Raw genomic sequence first — 17,905 nt, forward strand, 5'->3', positions numbered from 1 at the left:
AAAGGGGTAACTGACAGAAAATATAAAATATCAGGAGTAAAAACATATCCATCATGCTTATTATTATGAATAATTATTTCTGTCACTAAATTTATCTTCTTCTATCTCTATGAGCTCGTTCTTTTTCCTCTCCAATTCTTCCTCTCCCTCAGACCTACCTCAGCATCCTATTCCTTTCATATCCTGCTCTCCATCTTTGTCTCATCAATTACTTGCTGAAGGTTGTCTACGTCTTCCTTTGATTGTAACTGGGCATTAAAGCAGCCTTAAACGAAAGAGGCAAAAAGAAACCATTTAAATTAGAATTACTGAAGTCAAAAGATTAATTTTACTAATTTAATGCAATGTATAAAGATTGCCTTAAGGATCTTGGTTGAGTGCTTTAGAAACCATCTAGCAATTCAACAATCTCCAATTGCTATAGTGCTCCTCACAGTGATAAATGCCTCGAGTAAATGAGGGAAATGATGGAATGGCAGAGACAGGCTGAAAGCACAATTTAGAGAGAACAGATTGGAAAAGTATTCACAAGGAACAAGAGGAGAATTTTCCAGGAGGTTTCTGAAAGGAGGGAGGGTAGGTTGAGGGATTTAAGGAAGAGTTCTGAAGGAGAGGAGTGGAAGAACAATCAACAAGAATGGAGTGCAAGGAGAGCTCCAGACCCTCAGCACTGTGGTCAACTCTTAGCCAACTTCTATAATGGCCTAGTAAGCCACTCAATTGTGTGAAACTGCTACAAAAATTCTTGGAACTTCCTGCCTAACAGCGCAATGGGTGCATATTCACCATGTGGACTGCAGTAGTTCATGAAGAGGGCTCATCAATGCCTTCCCAAGGGCAATTAGGGATGAGCAATAAATGCTGCCCTTGCCAGTGATGCCCTCATCCCGTGTCCGAGTTTGGGGGGGGGGGGGGGAAGCCACCTTGGAAGAAACAGGAGGTGCAGTCAGCTGATGTCTGGTTGAAGGGAAGGGCACAGTTGGGATGGGAGGCACGTGCTGAGGAGGTTTGTAAGCAGCACTGAGGATCATGAAGTCACTGCAATGGCAGGGTATGGGGAACCGGATAGATTTTTTATAACAGCTGGTTAAAACCAGGGCTGCAGTACAGGTTAATCAAACAACTGGCACGGTATTCTCAGAACTAAAGTTGTTTGCACTTCTGGCATTTTTGGCTCCGACCCCACAGCCATTTTGTCGGCCCAGGATCCATGGAATGCTCCATCAATCAAAACAAGGAGAAAAATCAAGACCCACAGAAATTTTATGATTATTTGTACACAAATTGAACCACAAGGCCCCACCAATCTGTGGAGTAACCCTTTACACGTGGATTTCGATAGAAATAGGGCTTTGTTGGTTGATGAGCAGACTGGAGGCATTAGTAAATAGCTTACAAAATCCGTCAAGGGTTTAGCAGGAACATATACGTCAGATGTGAATGAACAAGACTATATTCACAAGGAACAAGAGGAGAATGGAACAGTTACTCCTGTAAGTGGGTGCAACAATTATTTCAGCGACTGATTAAACCAGCACTTGATTTGAAAAGTATCGTCGGGCTGCCAGATCAATTAAAGTTATATTTTTTCTGCCCTACCAGACATTTTCTGTATCTCTCATGAGCTTTTACGTGGGGCTGGGGTGGAAACAGAACCAAGGGATTACAATACTTGCAGGGCAAGACTTCCTGGGCAATCATGTTTCATGGATTAAACAACCCTCTCCAAAAACAAACAAAAAAATCCTTCTGGTTGAAAAAGAATGTCTGTCTGCATCCTGGTCCACACTTGAAAAACCCTGACTTTGCTCTGGATGTGTACAGATGTGTACGCATCTGTCTTCAGCTGATTGTTTATTATGCGAAGCTTACACGTCAACATGCACTGGACGTCACACACGGACACGACTGATTAAGGGTAGGAGCACGGTTGGTTATTGCGGAAGAGGGGGTTCGGTTCTCAAAGTGACATCCTTTCTCAACCAGAAGGATTTTTTGTTTGTTTGTTTGTTTGTTTTTGGAGAGGGTTGTTTAATCCATCTCTGAGGAAGGAGGTGTCACAGCTGCTCCCAGCCAATGCCGAAGGAGGGTGAAGCTCATCCCTTTCAGCGCTTCGGTGGCCAAGTGCAGATCACGAATTCTGTGGCCCTCTGTTACTCGCCGGCTGTGCTAAATCCCTGTCCCAAACTGGAGAAGGGAGAGAAGACAAATGTCTCCGGTGGGGGGGGGGGGGGGGGCGGTGGTGGGAAGCACAGGTGTGACTAAACGATAGGAGATGCTCACAGGTAGATTGCGAGAGGACACAGTTACGCAAGGCGAGGTGACCGCCTCTGGTGCTTGCCAGAGTTTTGGCAGCGAGAGCGGAATGTTCAGAGAATGTGCACCGCTCGCCACCCAACGAGGGCTGTGGGCTTTCAGACGGGGTCTTCAGATCTTTAAAAGGGCCAATGGGATGTGTTTTATTCATTTTTTTTTGAGGAAAAAAGGAAAAAACGCGATTTGATTGAGCTCGTTGGGGGGGGGGGGGGGGGGGGGTGGTGGTGGAGTTGCCAGGTGGGCGGTCAAGTGATGAAACCTTCAGGAGTGTACGTACGTCCAGGGCAGAGTTGGCAATCTCTACTTGCTCTCAACCCAGATTAAAACGCGCCGGGGGTGGGGGCAACGAACCGGGATGTTACTTATAAGGGCCATTTAACGAGCCGCCGTCTATTCGATTATCTCCCCAATTCGGAGCAGAGCAACAACAACAACAACAGCAACAACAACAAAAAAAACCCCTCCCAAATCACTTGCTTTTAAATGGGTCAACGCCCCAGTTCAGTTCACACCCACCGGGACAACGATTGGATTGTTTAATACCGGCGCAGTCAATGGGGATCGAGAGGTCCAAATGTTAATGATTAACACCAACTCGCTCCCTTCCACTGCCGCAGGGGATACATCGAAAGGCTTCTCGGAAACCCAGCAGCCGGTGGATGGTGCGATTGCGAAAGTTGGGGAAATCCCTCTGCGCGCTGCGGCCGACGGAATTTCTGACGCGCGGGAGGAGCGGCGGGGGGGGGGGGGGGGAAATAATTTCAGGAATTTCTCGGCCGAGAGGTGGACAGGGACCGCTCTCCCTCGCGTGCGACCAAATGGTCGACGCTGAATTGACCCGATCATTTATAATTGGTGCACCCTTTGTTGGAAATATTTACAAATAAATTCTATTTACATACACATCCAAAGATCTGGACAGTAAACCATATTGCATTTCCTGAGAAATCTTTCCGATATTGTGACTGACTGAGCGGGAGCTTGCTCAGGGCTGCGCTGGACCCCGAGGTCTCCTGGGGCGCTGGTCAAGGATTCTGATTCATCCCCCGTAGTTGTAGTCTGATTCATCACCGTCGCCTTCAGTTTTCGTTGAGGCAGGACACTGGATCCTGCCTATCTCCTCCAGAGCACTGGCTAAGGAGTCAAGGTCTCTGTCATTTTGGTGCTGTGCCTCCCATATGTCCAAGATTGTACCAGCCGGGCTGCTCCGAACTGCAAAGTAGCTCAGGTTCCTGCGAAGCACAAGGACAGAGAGGCCACGGTCAAGAGAGTTTCAGGATCCCTATGCCGTCTACTGAAATCAGTCACCCTTCAATGTCCTGAAAACCGATCCAGTCTTTCTAAAGACTTTGAAGAAGCGGACTCGAGATGTTAACTCTTGCTTCTCTCGCCACAGATGCTGCCAGACCTGCTGAGTTTTTCCAGCACTTTCCGTTTCTGTTCCTGTCTTTCTAAAATTGACCACTTGCCGGCTTTCGAGGCTATTCTAAAACTGATTTATTGCAACCGTCAAGTCGAACGCAAACTGGGGAGAGATGAGCAGTGGGTGGTTGCTCCAGTGTCATCCCTTCTACAATACCACCCAGAGTAAAAATGACCTCCTATGCCTTCTGAACAGACCTCACTTAGGCTGAGAGTTGGGATCTCTGCAATTGGCCTCAGCACACCAAGGTTGAAGGGCAATGACCACTGCCCAGTGACCCTGCCAGTCCATGGTATCTACTGGGAGTATGTATGTATGGACACTGGCTCGGAACTATCAAGGTGGGCAGCGATGCCATTCGTAGCTGAATGGCTGGATATCTAGGTTGAACACCAGCCAATCAGGCAAAGTACCTGAGGACACCTGCCGGCGATGATATGTGACAATAACACCTTTAGAAGGGAGCAGAGAAAAATACTGGAAAAGGGGGGAAAAAAAAACGCAGATCATTTAGTCCACAGACCCTGTAATCTTCTGCCTCTCAGTGGCCATGTGATCGATATCTCCTCTTCACAACCTCTAATCAACTGAGGAGATATTGACCCTGTGCCCTTACTATCTCTTTTAGTCTCATGCAAGGCTAATGTGTGGGCTACTGCACTCGGTCACCTGTCACTGTTGTTTCTGTTCTTTCCATCCCAAGACAGGACTTGATTTTACAGTTTCTCGGTTTTGGCAATGCTTCACAACAGGGGTTCTCAAGCTTTCCTGTGTTGGGGACGGAGTCTTGGCAAACATTGGCATGTTGTTGGGACACATTCCTATGACATGCCCATGTAAATAGTGACTCCCTGCCCAGGACAGCCTGCAAATATTGACACACACACACAGGAACTCCGAGGACAACAATCCCAACTTCTGCAGTCTCTCCGCATAACTGAAGTCCTTCAAAGCCAGGTACCATTCTCATAAATCTCCTCTGCGCCCACTGCCACACCTTGTCATCCTTCCTGAAGTGTGATGCCCAGAACTGAATACAAAAATGGGGCTTCAGCATCAGGTGAACTGAGGCAGGGGCAGAGTCAGGCAAGGTTACCAAGCTGGAATTAGTCAGTTTTCGGCCACGTGGTCAGAATAAGATACTGAATGGCCTGATTCAGCCTCAGACAGTTGTCACACAGTAAGGGAATGTCACTTTATATGACCAGAGAAATTATGCACACTCTGGTTCTCAAAATGCTCCTTGCATGGTCCTTCTACATGACTAAAGCAACACATAACCGGAGATCAGCCTAAAATAAGCCTTTGTAATCCCTTTCCCTCACTCTGGCATAACTGCTATACACAGCCTCCTGACTGGCCCTTCAAGCTAGTTCCGCTCTTTTTAGATACGCCATGGCAATATGAAAATGATTGTGCAAATTTAAACCTAAATTAAGCCAAAGTCTCACTTTTAGGGAGGTTCTAAGTCACCAGCTTGCCCCAGTTGATTTGCTTTGCTTTCATTTACCTGTCGATGTGGAGCTTTTGTGCTAACAGCCGCCAGTCTTTGCCTGAAGCACTGGGAACGTCAAAGGTGGAACAGATTTTCTGTCTGATAGAATACGGGATCTTAAACGTTTTGGGACCTGCTAAACTGGCCACATCACTTGCAGCCTGCGCACAGAAGTGAACAGCTTCTCTCTCGTTCTGTAAGAGTAGATCAGGGTGTTTAACAATCGTCAACAATTGCAAAGAGTTGTCACATTCACACTAAGGTAACATATATTGAAAAGAAAGTTACTTCTTGTCACTAAAGTATAATAGCTCTCATAATATTATTGTGATTTATTGTAAAAGTAGGTTAATGGTGGGATTTGGATAGCGTCTCTGTGTGTGATTTAATTACATCCTGTCGCCAAGCAGACTGCAGGTTGTACTTTTCAAAGGAAGTAAGTTGTAGAAGTGTCTTTAATATGTTAACGAATAAACATGGTTGGGGTCTTAGTATGTAAGGTGTAAAGGAAATTTGCATTTTTAGATTTGGATTTGGTTTTCAAAGGGGTCTCAGTCTGTTAACAAATAGCTAGATAAGCAAGTTAAGGAATGTGTTTATTTTTTCTCAAGGGTATTGACAATATAGTGGTAACATCAAAAGATTTACATAATGAGAAAGGTAAAGTTCCACAGACATATGGACAATGGAATTTGCACATTAAAGGGAGAAACATGTATAAAGGAGACTAATGCTGTGTATCAGGAGGAAGGCATTGTAAGATCTACCAGAAGTGTGAGAAGTCTCCAGTTTTTGTGCATTAAGTCTGCTGTCTACAGAAACTGAAGCTGGGATAAAGCCACTTGGAATTCCACTGTCCAGGGTGTTCTGTTAAACTTGCTGGATCTATCTAAAATCCATTTCTTTTTAACTGGAAGCCGGATTAATTAGGGGTTTTAGGAGTTATGATCGTGGTAATTTGTCGATCTATGTATGTGCTTCAAATCTTTTCTGGTGTTGATAAATGTTTAATTTAATTTTTTTAAAAAGTCTCTGAAGTCAGCGGACTCTTTACTTCTGAATTCAGGCCATGCATCTCGAAATAAATACAAATTGCAAAACCGTTGTGATAGCATGATCAAGTTTCCCTTGTGGATTTGCTCCACCTGGCATACATCATCTGCCACGTCATCGCACTTCTTCACACAGGTACCCTGCTATTCCCTCAAAACATGCCTTCCAAAAATATTGTCCAGGACCACAGTCATGCTGGTGTATTATTTAAGAAAAGTTTGTCAGTTGTGAACACCTCATAGCAAACCTTCCAAATAAATTAATAATGCTGACTGAAAGAAATATTGGTGTTACTGTGTATGATTTGTCTGGTGTCGTACCATCCAAGTACCACTTACAATCAGCTCATAGATACACAAATATACTGGATGCAATGAGGTATGCAGGATACTCTGCTTGCATTAATATACTCCTCCTTAAAAATCTCACAGAAATATCTCTTTCTGATAAACAACATGGACAGATCCAAAAGATCACTGAATATTTAGGCATAAAACTGACGTGAAAAAGATTTGAGTACATTGTGTATTTTAAAATTTTTTTCCAATTCCCTAAGCGAAGGCTCCTCAGAGGAAGGAGGAAAAAAATTAATTGAATTAAAATATCCTTTCTAAAAACTATCCCAGAACTGGTAGTTCTCCTCCTCATAGAGGACTTGAGTTGTTATTCATAACCCAAGTGAATTTCATTGCATTTCTGCAATGCACCTCAATGTGAAGAGATGAATTTAATAGAGCAATGTTCATAATATCATAAGACGTAGGAGCAGGAGTAGGTCATTCGGCCCATCGAGTCTGCTCCACAATTGGAGTTTAGAAGAATGAGAGGCGACCTTATTGAAACATATACGATTCTTAGGGGGCTTGACTGATAATCTGATAATCCTCAACTCCACTTTCTTGACTTTTCCCCATAACCCTCGATTCCCTTACTGATTAAAAATCTGTCTGTCTCAGCCTCGACTATATTTCTCGACCCAGCCTCTACAGCCCTCTGTAGTAAAGAATTCCACAGATTCACTACCCTCTGAGAGGAGAAATTCCTCATCTTTGTTTTAAATGGGTGCCCCTTTACTCTGAGATTATGCCCTCTGGTCCCAGACTCTTCCACAAGGGGAAACAACCTCTCAGCATCTACCCAGTCAAGCCCCCTAAGAATCGTATATGTTTCAATAAGGTCGCCTCTCATTCTTCTAAACTCCAATGAGTACACGCCCAACCTACTCAACCTCTCCTCATAAGAAAATCCCTCCATATCATGGATCAACCTAGTGAACCTTCTCTGGACTGCCTCCAATGCCAGTGTATCTTTCCTTAGATAAGGGGACCAAAATTGTTCACAGTATTCTAGGTGTGGTCTAACTAGTGCCCTGTATAGTTTTAGCAAGACTTCCCTGTTTTTATACTCCATTCCCTTTGAAATAAAGGCCAACATTCCATTTGCCTTCTGTTATCTGTTGAACTTGTATGCTAGCTTTTTGGGATTCATGCACAAGAGGCCCCAAATCCCTCTGTGCTGCAACCTTCTGCAGTCTTTCTCCATTTAAATAATATTCAGCTCCTGTATTCTTCCTGCCAAAGTTCATAATCTCACATTTTCCCACTTTATATTCCATCTGCCAAGTTTTTGCCCACTCACTTAACCTGTCTATATCCCTCTGTAGACTCCTTGTGTCATTCTCACCACTTACCTTCCTACCTATTTTTGTGTCATCTGCAAACTTGGCAATAGTACATTTACTTCCATTATCTAAGTCATTAATATATATTATAAATAATTGAGGCCCCAGCACTGATCCCTAGGGCACTCCACTAGTTACAGATTGCCTGAGGATAAATGTTCCCTTTATCCCAGCTCTCTGTCTTCTATTAGTTAGCCAATCCTCTACCCATACTACCCTCAACACCATGGGCTCTTATCTTATTAAGCAGCCTTATGTGCAGTAGCTTATTGAACACCTTTTGGAAATCCAAATATTTAACATCTACTGGTTTCCTTTTATTTATCCTGCTTGTTACCGCCTCAAGGAATTCTAATAAATTTGTGAGGCATGACATCCCCCTCATGAAGCCATGCTGACTCTGCTTGATTAGATTATGTATTTATAAATGCTCTGCTATTACGTACTTTATAATAGATTCCAACATTTTCCCAATGACAGATATTAAGCTAACTGGCCTATTGTTACCTGTTTTTTGTCTCCCTCCATTTTTGAATAAGGATGTTATATTGGCCATTCTCCAATCCTCTGGGAATTTTCCAGAATCTAAGGATTCTTGGAAGATTACTGTTAGTGCATTCACTATCTCTGTAGCTACTTCCTGTAATATCCTAGGATGTAATGCATCAGGTCCATGGAACTTATCGGCCTTTAGCCCCATTAGTTTCCCTAGTACTTTTTCTCTAGTGATTGCTATTATGTTTATTTCCAACCCCATCTTGCCCCTTGATTATTTAGTATTTTTGGAATGCTATTAGTATCTGCTACTGTACAGAAGCAAAGTATTTATTCAGCTCCTCTGCAATTTCCTGGTTCCCCATTATTATTTCCCTAGCCTCATTCTCTAAGGGGCCTATGTTCAGTTTGACCTCACTTTTCCTTTTTATATATTTAAAGAATCTTTCAGTCCCTTTTTATATTACTTGCTAGTTTACCCTCAAAGCTTATTTTCTCCCTTTTTTTGGTCATCTTTTCTTGGTTTTTAAAACCTTCCCAATCCTCTGGTTTACCACTAATCTTTGCCACATTGTATGCTTTTTCTTTCAATTTGATAATGTCTTTAACTTCCTTGGTTAACCACGGTTGGTTTATCGCCTTCCTTGAATCCTTCTTCCTCACTGGGTTATATCTTTGTTGAGCAGCTAATCTAGTTATGAAACTGAAGAGGAATAGGGCTCCAGTCAAGTGAGTGGTAAAAAGCTTCCTCAACTCAGATTATGCCAACTATTAATGACATCTGTATAATTTCGCTCCACAAAACTCAATGATGGCCACAAAGAAGGCGTATTATATGAAGAAGTGGACTTCCTCTTGAGAAAAGAGGGGTAATGAAGCCGGAGTCTCCTGCAATCCCCAGAGTCATTGGTGCAAATGCTCTTGATAGGTGTCAGGGCATAGTTCCCAGGAAGACATGTCTATGGATCGTCGTTAACACCATTCTTGGGGAACACAGTCTTGGTGTGGTTTTGCTGCTGGACTAGTGATGCCCAAATTTGGAATATTAATTCAGGTATGTAAATTCAAATGGCAGTTTGAGAACTTGAAATCAGTCCAAAAAAAATCTCTAAATAAATAATGAAATAAAACTGGATTGTCGGAAAATCCCAACTGTTTTTTTTTTGGGATGAAACCTGCTGTCCATATCAAGTGTGGACCTGAATCCAGTTCCACAGCAATACGACTGATTGTTAACTGTTTCCTGAAGTGGTTGAAAAATTCACCCAGTTGTATCAAACAATGGGCGACGAGGGATTGGGAATAACTTACATTTATATATCACCCTTCCAAGATGCTTCACAGGAGCATTTTGAAAGAATATTTGACACCGAACAACGTAAGAAGCTTTTTGTTAACGTTTCAGTTTGACAACTCGGGTACAAATGTGAGGCTTTATAAGATTGTTATGTTTAGGGACTGTGTCTTTAGGGTAAAATAGAGGAATGAAGGCATCATGTGATTTGTTCTGAATTCTGCTGACAACAAGCCTGGGTGGCTTGCTTACTCAAGGTTAAAGGAGGATGGGTATGTTGTCTTACTAGGAAGATGATGCAAAATATGCACATCTGTAAACAATGACCATGCAGCTGTCCTGATGGTAGATGGACTGTTAGTCTCCAAGTCACGAGGAGGTGTTAGGAACGGCAGGTCTTGTAAATGGTTATACTCTAAACTGTCTATTTAATTCCAAAAATAGAACGTGGGGCTCTAGAGGATAGCTAATTACCATTTACACCTGAATACAAGACCCTTGTGATTCACTTGGCCATGGAGATGGGTTTTGAGACAGGAAAAGCCCATAGGAAACCATTCTAGGAGTGAGTTTTCCTAAACACCACTGAACCTCATAAGACAGGGTCAGACTGCATGAATATTAAAAAGAGAAAGAGAAAGAGAGAGTGAAGTGATAGAGGTAGCAAGTCTCTATTGTTCACCATACAAAATGATGGTGGGAGCTCATGCTTAGATTGAAGAGACAAAGGTCTGAAGAGTTTAAACAAAGCTGGCAGATTTGTCTTGCTTTGGATAGGGTTGGGGGGAGGGGGTGGTGGGATCTCCAGAGTAATCCACACTATGAAATTTAGATCAGGGAGTAGAAGTTGTCCAGCTGGAAAAAAAAGCTAAAATTTCAAATCTTGTTGATTGATCCTTTCAGCCATTTACTGGAAGTATGAATTTCTTCTTATAAGTTATCAGTTTCTACACAGATCGTAACACCTTCATTTGAACCAGTGAGCCATCTGTGGTGAACTTTGTTTCTCCCTCCACAGATGCTGCCTGACCTGCTGACCATTTCCAGCATTTTTTGTTTTTATTTCAAAGTTTCATCATCTGTCGTGTTTTGCTTTTGCAGGGAGATAATAGCACAGGCGACCAAAAGATTAGTCCAAGAGGTGGGTTTCAAGGAATGCCTTAAAGGAGGAGAGAGAGAGAGAGAGTCAGAGAGGCTTAGGGAGATCATTCTTGATCCTCGGGTCCAGACAGCTGAAGGTGCTGCCAGCACCATGGATCAGTTCAAACTGGTGGCATGCAAAAGGGCTGGAATTGGAGAAGCACAGAGATCTGGAAGGGCTATGGGGCTGGAGGAGATTATAGAGATAGGGAGGGCAGGTGGGCCGCAGACAGTTTTGAAAGGAAGGATGAAAATTTTAAAATCGAGGTGTTGCTGTACCAGGAGCCAATATGAGTCAACGAACGTAGGGCTGATGGGTGAGCAGGACTTGGCGCGGGCTAGAATATTGATTGCAGAGTTTTGGATGGGTCCGAGTTCCAGGAAAGTTGGGTGTCAGGCAGGAGATCATTGGAATAGTTGAATCGAGAGGGAAGAAGGTGTGGATGGCGGTTTCAGCAACACATGGCCCGAGTTAGGGACAGGGATGAGCAATATTACGGATAGGAGGTAGGCAGTCTTAGTTATGAGGCAGACATGTGGCCAGTCTTGCCAGCAATGCCCACATCCTGTAAATTAAGTTTATAAAAGACCATTTATGACACACCAGGATGAAAATAGTTAATTGTGGGCTGCATACTTTGACAAAATGTTCATTAAGAACCTGCTAAATATGGCCCATGGTTGACTGAAGGCGGCTATATTGTGAAGGGCTGAGCTTGCTTTAACCACAGAGTACACATTATCCTCTACAAATGGCAAGTTCTCACAGAGCATCTGGACCTAAGTTGGCTGAACTACCTGACACCGCAGGATCTGAACTAATCCATATACAAGCTTGATGAAATCTGTAAGGCAGCTCCTGTCAAGGCCTAAAGGAAGGGCCACAATGGAGGACTAGAACAGCTTAGATTTCGAAGAACTAATCATCATGGACTTGATCTCGTGGAGAATGTTTTCTCATCTGTGCAAAGGATCTAAATCTATGGATTTTTGTCCAACTTGTTTCAAAAATAAAAAGTAAAACCTGCAGGTTCTTTTTAAACAAATAAAAAGTAAATATATCTCACCCTCAAATAGAAAAGAACATTTCATAGAATGATACAGCCCATTGCATCTAGGGCAGGTGCCTTGAAAGAGTGGTTCATTGAATCCCACTCCACTGTTCTTTCCCCATCGCCCAGCAAGATTTTCTGCTTCAAGCATTAATTTTGGAAATTATTATTGAATCTGCTTCCACCACCTTTTCAGGCAACGCGCTCCAGATCTCAACTCGCTGTACTCAAGATTTCTTCTCCTCTTGCCGCTGGCAGTTCTGTCTATCACCTTAAATCTGTTTCCTCAAGTTGCCACTGAAAATACTTTCCCATTATTTCATCTATATGAAACCTTATGCTAAACATTCACTCTCTCCACCACCAGTGACACACAATGGCAGTAGCTTGCCAAGGCTCATTCAACAGCACCTTCCAAACCCACGACTGCTAACATTTATAAGAACAAGGGCAGCAGATACACCTTGAAGTTCACCTCCAAACCACTCACCATCGTGACTTGGAAATTTATCCTTCACCGTTGCTGGGTCAAAATCCTGGAATTCCCTTTCTAACAGCACTGTGGGTGTACCTACACCACAGGGACTGCAGTGGTTCACCACCTTCTCAGGGGCAATTAGGGATGGGCAACAAATGCTGGCCTAGCAAGTGATACCCACATCCTGTGAATGAATTTAAAGAAAGCTTCATAAATTTGAACGCTCCTTAGCCTCCTCTGCTCAAAGGCAAACAATCTCAGATTCTCCAGTCTCTCCATGTAGTTGAAATCCCTCATCCTTGGTATTATTACAGTAAATCTCTTCTGTGTCCTCTCCAAGGCTTTAGCACCCTGATAATTAAATATGGCCTGCACCACATGGGGTAGATTTTACCCTCCCGGCAGGGTATAAACAACCAATTTTTATTCCCATGCTTCCTATGACAGGCAGTGTCACGCCTGGATGGAGGGTTGAAAATCTTCAGGATGCTTCCCTTTGCCATTTAATTTTGAATGGCATTCCGTAAAGTGGGGACATTTGCTGGGAAACATTGCTTTACTCACAGATTGAAATGGCAAGGGCCACTTAAAAATGGAAGCCAGTTAGGTGTGAGATGACCTCAACAGTTGAAGCTTCAAGATCAGAAGTTGTCTCCTGAGGGACTGTCTTATAGGCTTTCTTGCAGTGCCAGCAAACAAACAAATCAACACCAAGTGAGCTATAAACTTTCTTTTTCGAAAGGTTTGTTTCAAATCATGAGTAGATTTAGTGATTAAATCCAAACCAGAGTAGGATTAATAATCAAATCTTAACTAGAGTAGGATTAATGAACAAATCCAAACTGGTGTAGGATTAATGATCAAATCCAAACTGGAGAAGCATTCTTGATCAAATTCAAACTGGAGTATAATTGGTGTAAATATGTAGAAACTGTCTCCAATGGTTGAAGGATCGACCAGCAGAGGGCACAGATCTAAGATGTTTGGCAAAAGAATCAGAGGTGATGTGAGGAAAATGTGCAGACTGATAGGGTGGTTGAGACAGATTCAATAATAGCCCTTACTAGGGAATTGGATAAATACTTGAAAGAGAAAAGATGCTCAGGAATGACTTGATGAACCGAAGGGCTCCCTTCTCTGCTATGGTGGTGGGGAGTTAAAGCTCGCACAGGGAGTTTAAGTTGCTCTGGCAACAGTCACTTTTACATACGTGTTCTAGTCTGAAGCTATGGATCGTGGTGCTCAGGGCTCGAGTTTTCATTCCATCACTTGGCTGACCAGGAATCTCTCCCACTCTTACAAACCACTGGCACGTGTTGGAAGGATTTCTGCGTCGCCATTGTTATGAATGCATCTTCCTGGGCCATCACTTCCCAGAGCTGGACTCAAACCCAGAGCTTCAGGCTCAAAGGCAGGGATGCTACCCACTGCACCACCACCAGCTTCTCCGCTGTACGAGTTCAGAATCTAGCTGTCACAATAGTCTTGAGGCCAACCCAAAATCTAGGCTCCCCAGAGAAATTTGGCTACGAGGTTTACCTCGAGGATGGAGGTGCTGAGATGAAAGACCTGCTCATCGCCTTTTAGCTGGCGGATGCAGATCTTACAGGAGAGCTGTGTGGTTGCTGAGTTGAATCTTTCCACTCTAAAGGCACACGGCAGAGGCTGCTGGTTCCTGCACCAGATATGGGAAAAGGCAAATTCCTGCTGGAGACAGAAGACAGAATCAGGCTCCCTCCAGAAAATATATATATTTTTAAAAACAATAGAACGACATTAATAAGAGTTCTCGCCTACGGTACTCCTGAATCTGAAGAACAAGACAGAATTTAATTACATTGACAAAGAGTGAAGTGAAAGGGGATGTGATGAATATATTTTTGAAATATACACTTGTAAGCAGGTTGACTTTAAGGGGTGTCCCTGGGACATAAAACAAGCACAAGAGAGGAATGGAAATACAGAATTCTCAGTAATTTTGTTTTCTTCTTTCGTGGGATGTGGGCATTACTGGCAAGGCCAGCACTTGTTGACCATCTCTAACTGCCCTCAAAATGAGTGACTTGCTGGGCCTTATCAGAGGGCAGTTAAGAGTCAACCATATTGTTGTGGGCCTGGAGTCACATGTAGGCCAGACCAGGCAAGGATGGGAGATTTCCTTCCCTAAAGGACATTAGTGAACTAGATGGGTTCTTATGACAATTGATGATAGTTTCATGATCGCCATTAGACCAGCTGACGTAATGGGATTTGAACCCATGTCCCCAGGGAATTAGCCTGGGCCTCTTTATAACTAGTTCACTAACACTATGCCACCATCTTGACCCTAAATGGGCTTCATCTAGTCCTGAGTGGCATCCATTAAACAAGAGTTGGAAAAACCATCTGGTGACTGATGGCTGGATGGTTAAATACAGACACAGGGCCATATTTTCCTTCATCGTGGAGATAGCTAGAAAGCTTTTTGTATGTGTTTTAATGGACAACACGATGGCAGCTGAGTGCAGACGATTTTGTGAAACACAGATACTGGGACAATCATAACACCCCCCCGTGACCTCACGCACTTCTCAAGCTCCTAACAAGTCTCTTAAGGAGTATAAATGTCAACGCAGTTGGAGACTGTGAGACTTGAATGAAAGTTCTCCAGGAAAGCAAATTCCTCAAAAATTATCCACAGGACTTTGCAAGGAATAGGAGCCCGGGTTGTTGACCGGATAATACTGATATTTGTCTGTGATGCTATTTATATTGCTTACAGGACTATGGACCCACAGCCCTTTCTCCTCCTCACAATGCTGCCCCATTCAGCAATCACTCCAATGCTCACTGACATGCACAGGCTCCTAGTCAAGCAACATCTTGAGTTTAAAACTCTCATCCTTATTTTCAAATATCTCTAAGGCCTCGTCTCTCCCTATCTGTATAACATCCTCCAAACCCACAATCCACCGGGATAGCTCCACTCGTCTAATTCTGGCCTCTTGAGCATCTCAGATTTTAAATTGTTTCATTGGGAGCCGTGCCTTCATTGAAAGCATCCTAAGGTCTTGTTGGATCCTGGTCACTAGTCTAGTTGAACTAATGGATCAGGGTTGCACACTTCTTTCAGGATGACTGAGTTGGTACAATAGAGATCAGTAGACAGCTCTTATGTACAACACATTCTGTTTATTTACAAAAGAACTCAGCAGCTACACTTGTGTGCTTACAACTCAAACCCTGTCTCTACATTGCAGACTCCTACTCTGGATTACTCACTGCTGACTACAGACGAAGAAGGTAACCCGCAGTTCTCTGTCATTGGATAATAAGATCATGTGATCTTCTAAAACATTCTTCTTAAAGGTATATTAACATCAGATTACCACAGGTCTGGAAATCAAATGCTCAAACCTCCCTAACTCTCTCCATCTCTTTCTTCCTTTAAGATGCTCCTTCAAACATATCTCTCTGGCCAAGTTTTTGGCTCCCTACCCTAATAATGCCTTATGCGGTTCAGTGTCAAATAAAACTTTATAACAACTCCTCCAAAGTGTCTTGGTATATTTTATTACGTTAAAGGCACAATGTAAATATAGAAAGTTGTTTGAAAATCCTTTGAAGTCAGAAAAAATATCTGCATACACTCAATCAATAATATTTAACATAAATTGTATATTATGTTTATTGGGACTACTGTGGGTGGAATTGTGATTCAGCTATTCAGTTCTCTGAGGCTGAATCAGACCACGTGCAGCTTTGATGCCCTACCTGACCCTCAGCTGACCTTCTGACTCCATAATCCACTCCATCACCAAGACTGCCTACTACTGCCTCAGTGGCATCACCTCTCTCCATTCCTGCTTCACTTCATTAGCTGCTGAAACCCTGCACCATGTTACCACCTGACTTGCTTCAACTACTCCTCGCGGTGGAGAGTTCCATATCCTCAGCACTCAGATTACGTAAGATATTTGGATAATTATTGGCTGCAAAAAAAATCATCTTTCATTAATAACACTACTGCACCTGTTCGTACAAATAAGTATTCGCCAAAAGGTTGTCACAGTTACAGGAGTGATATAAAAAAATTGGAGATGATCATTACAGAGCTAACAACAAAAATTAATAATTATGCCTATTGGTAGTATTTGCATTCAGATATTCCAAGGAATTTTTACTTAATGTTTAAGAGGTACATTAGCAATTTACAGAACGCATGTATTTACTGAAACAAATAAATTAACTTTGTATTTAATTACACTTCCCAATGCTCAAGCAAACATAAAAATAAATGTAATATATGTAATATTAATATCAGCCTTGGTTCACTAGGTAGCACTCTTGTCTCTCAGTCAGAAAAGTTCAAGCTCCACTCCAGATGCTTGGACCGGGATTTTACACTTGCAAATCGGGACTCCTGCTGTCCAGCGCATGTGTGAAATCCGGTGTGTTTATGTTGGCCTGGGAACCTGACATCAACAAGGTGGTTTCCCGTAATCTGTTTCCCAAAATGTATAAATATTCAACAAGCAACTGAGCTTGTTGATAAGCCAATTGACCAATTTAGCAATGGGGGATGCAATAGCATGGTGGTATTGTCACTGGATAACTAATTCAAATGTCCCTCTAGGGACACAGGTTCAAATCCTACCATAGAAGATGGTGGAATTTGAGTTCAATCAAAATCTGGAATTAAAAGTCTAATGATGACTATGAAACCATTGTCACTTGTTGTAAAAAGCCATCTGGTTCTTTTAACACCCTTTAGGAAGGGAAATCTGCCTACATATGACTCCAGATCCACAGCACTGTGGTTGACTCTTAAAAGCCCTCTGAACAAGGGCACTTTGGAATGGGCAATAAATGCTTGCTGAGCCAGTAATGCCCACATCCCACGAATAAATAAAAATTATGCTGCCCATGTCATAATGTGGTTGACGTGGGCAGGCAAGCGAGAGTCTGTTTTTTAACCATCTAGGTGAAAAAGCAGGAAGGAAGTGGGGTGCATCCTTTGGGGTGGGTGCCCTGGCCCCTCAAAATGATACTCCCCTTTTGTGCCTCCCCAACTGGCCTCTAAAAGCTGACCCCTCCCACCACCCCCCCTTCTCCCAAGGGTACCAGATCCCTGCCTGCCCAATAAGGCCTGAATTAACTGAGTCAAGGGTCCATTGCTATCTTCATGTTATGATGCTATAGTAACATGTCATGCTATCTTAAGTTATGAAGAGAGGTTGGATCGAAGAAGAACAGAGACGTTCTCCAAGCATTCTGACCATTACCATTCCATTGCTGTTTTTGGGGCATTGCTGTGCACAAATTGGCTTGTGTGTTTGAAAGAATGGTTTGCATCTATGTAGCACCTTTCCTGTCCTAAGGTTGTCTCAAAGCACTTGGTAGATAATTAAGTACTTTTGAAGTTTTGATCTGTTGTAGTGTGAGAAATGTGTTGTTTCTTTACAACGGTTTAATTTTTAAAATTATTCTTTCATGGGA

General features: G+C 42.9%; 1 protein-coding gene across 1 annotated transcript in view; it reads right to left on the reverse strand.

Annotated features, from left to right (window-relative positions):
• Positions 1 to 3,310: 3,310 nt before the first annotated feature.
• Positions 3,311 to 17,905, reverse strand: part of LOC121289611 (netrin receptor UNC5D-like) — a 449,805-nt gene continuing 435,210 nt past the window's right edge. The window contains exons 15-17 of the mRNA XM_041209233.1: positions 13,967 to 14,131; positions 5,250 to 5,428; positions 3,311 to 3,548 (exon numbers count right to left, since the gene is read on the reverse strand). Of these exons, the coding sequence (XP_041065167.1) occupies positions 3,356 to 3,548; positions 5,250 to 5,428; positions 13,967 to 14,131 (537 nt within the window). The 3' untranslated portion in view covers positions 3,311 to 3,355. The remainder of the gene's footprint in view (positions 3,549 to 5,249; positions 5,429 to 13,966; positions 14,132 to 17,905) is intronic.

The sequence above is a fragment of the Carcharodon carcharias genome, chromosome 17 (genome assembly GCF_017639515.1).
Source record: "Carcharodon carcharias isolate sCarCar2 chromosome 17, sCarCar2.pri, whole genome shotgun sequence".
Taxonomy (NCBI): Eukaryota; Metazoa; Chordata; class Chondrichthyes; order Lamniformes; family Lamnidae; genus Carcharodon; species Carcharodon carcharias.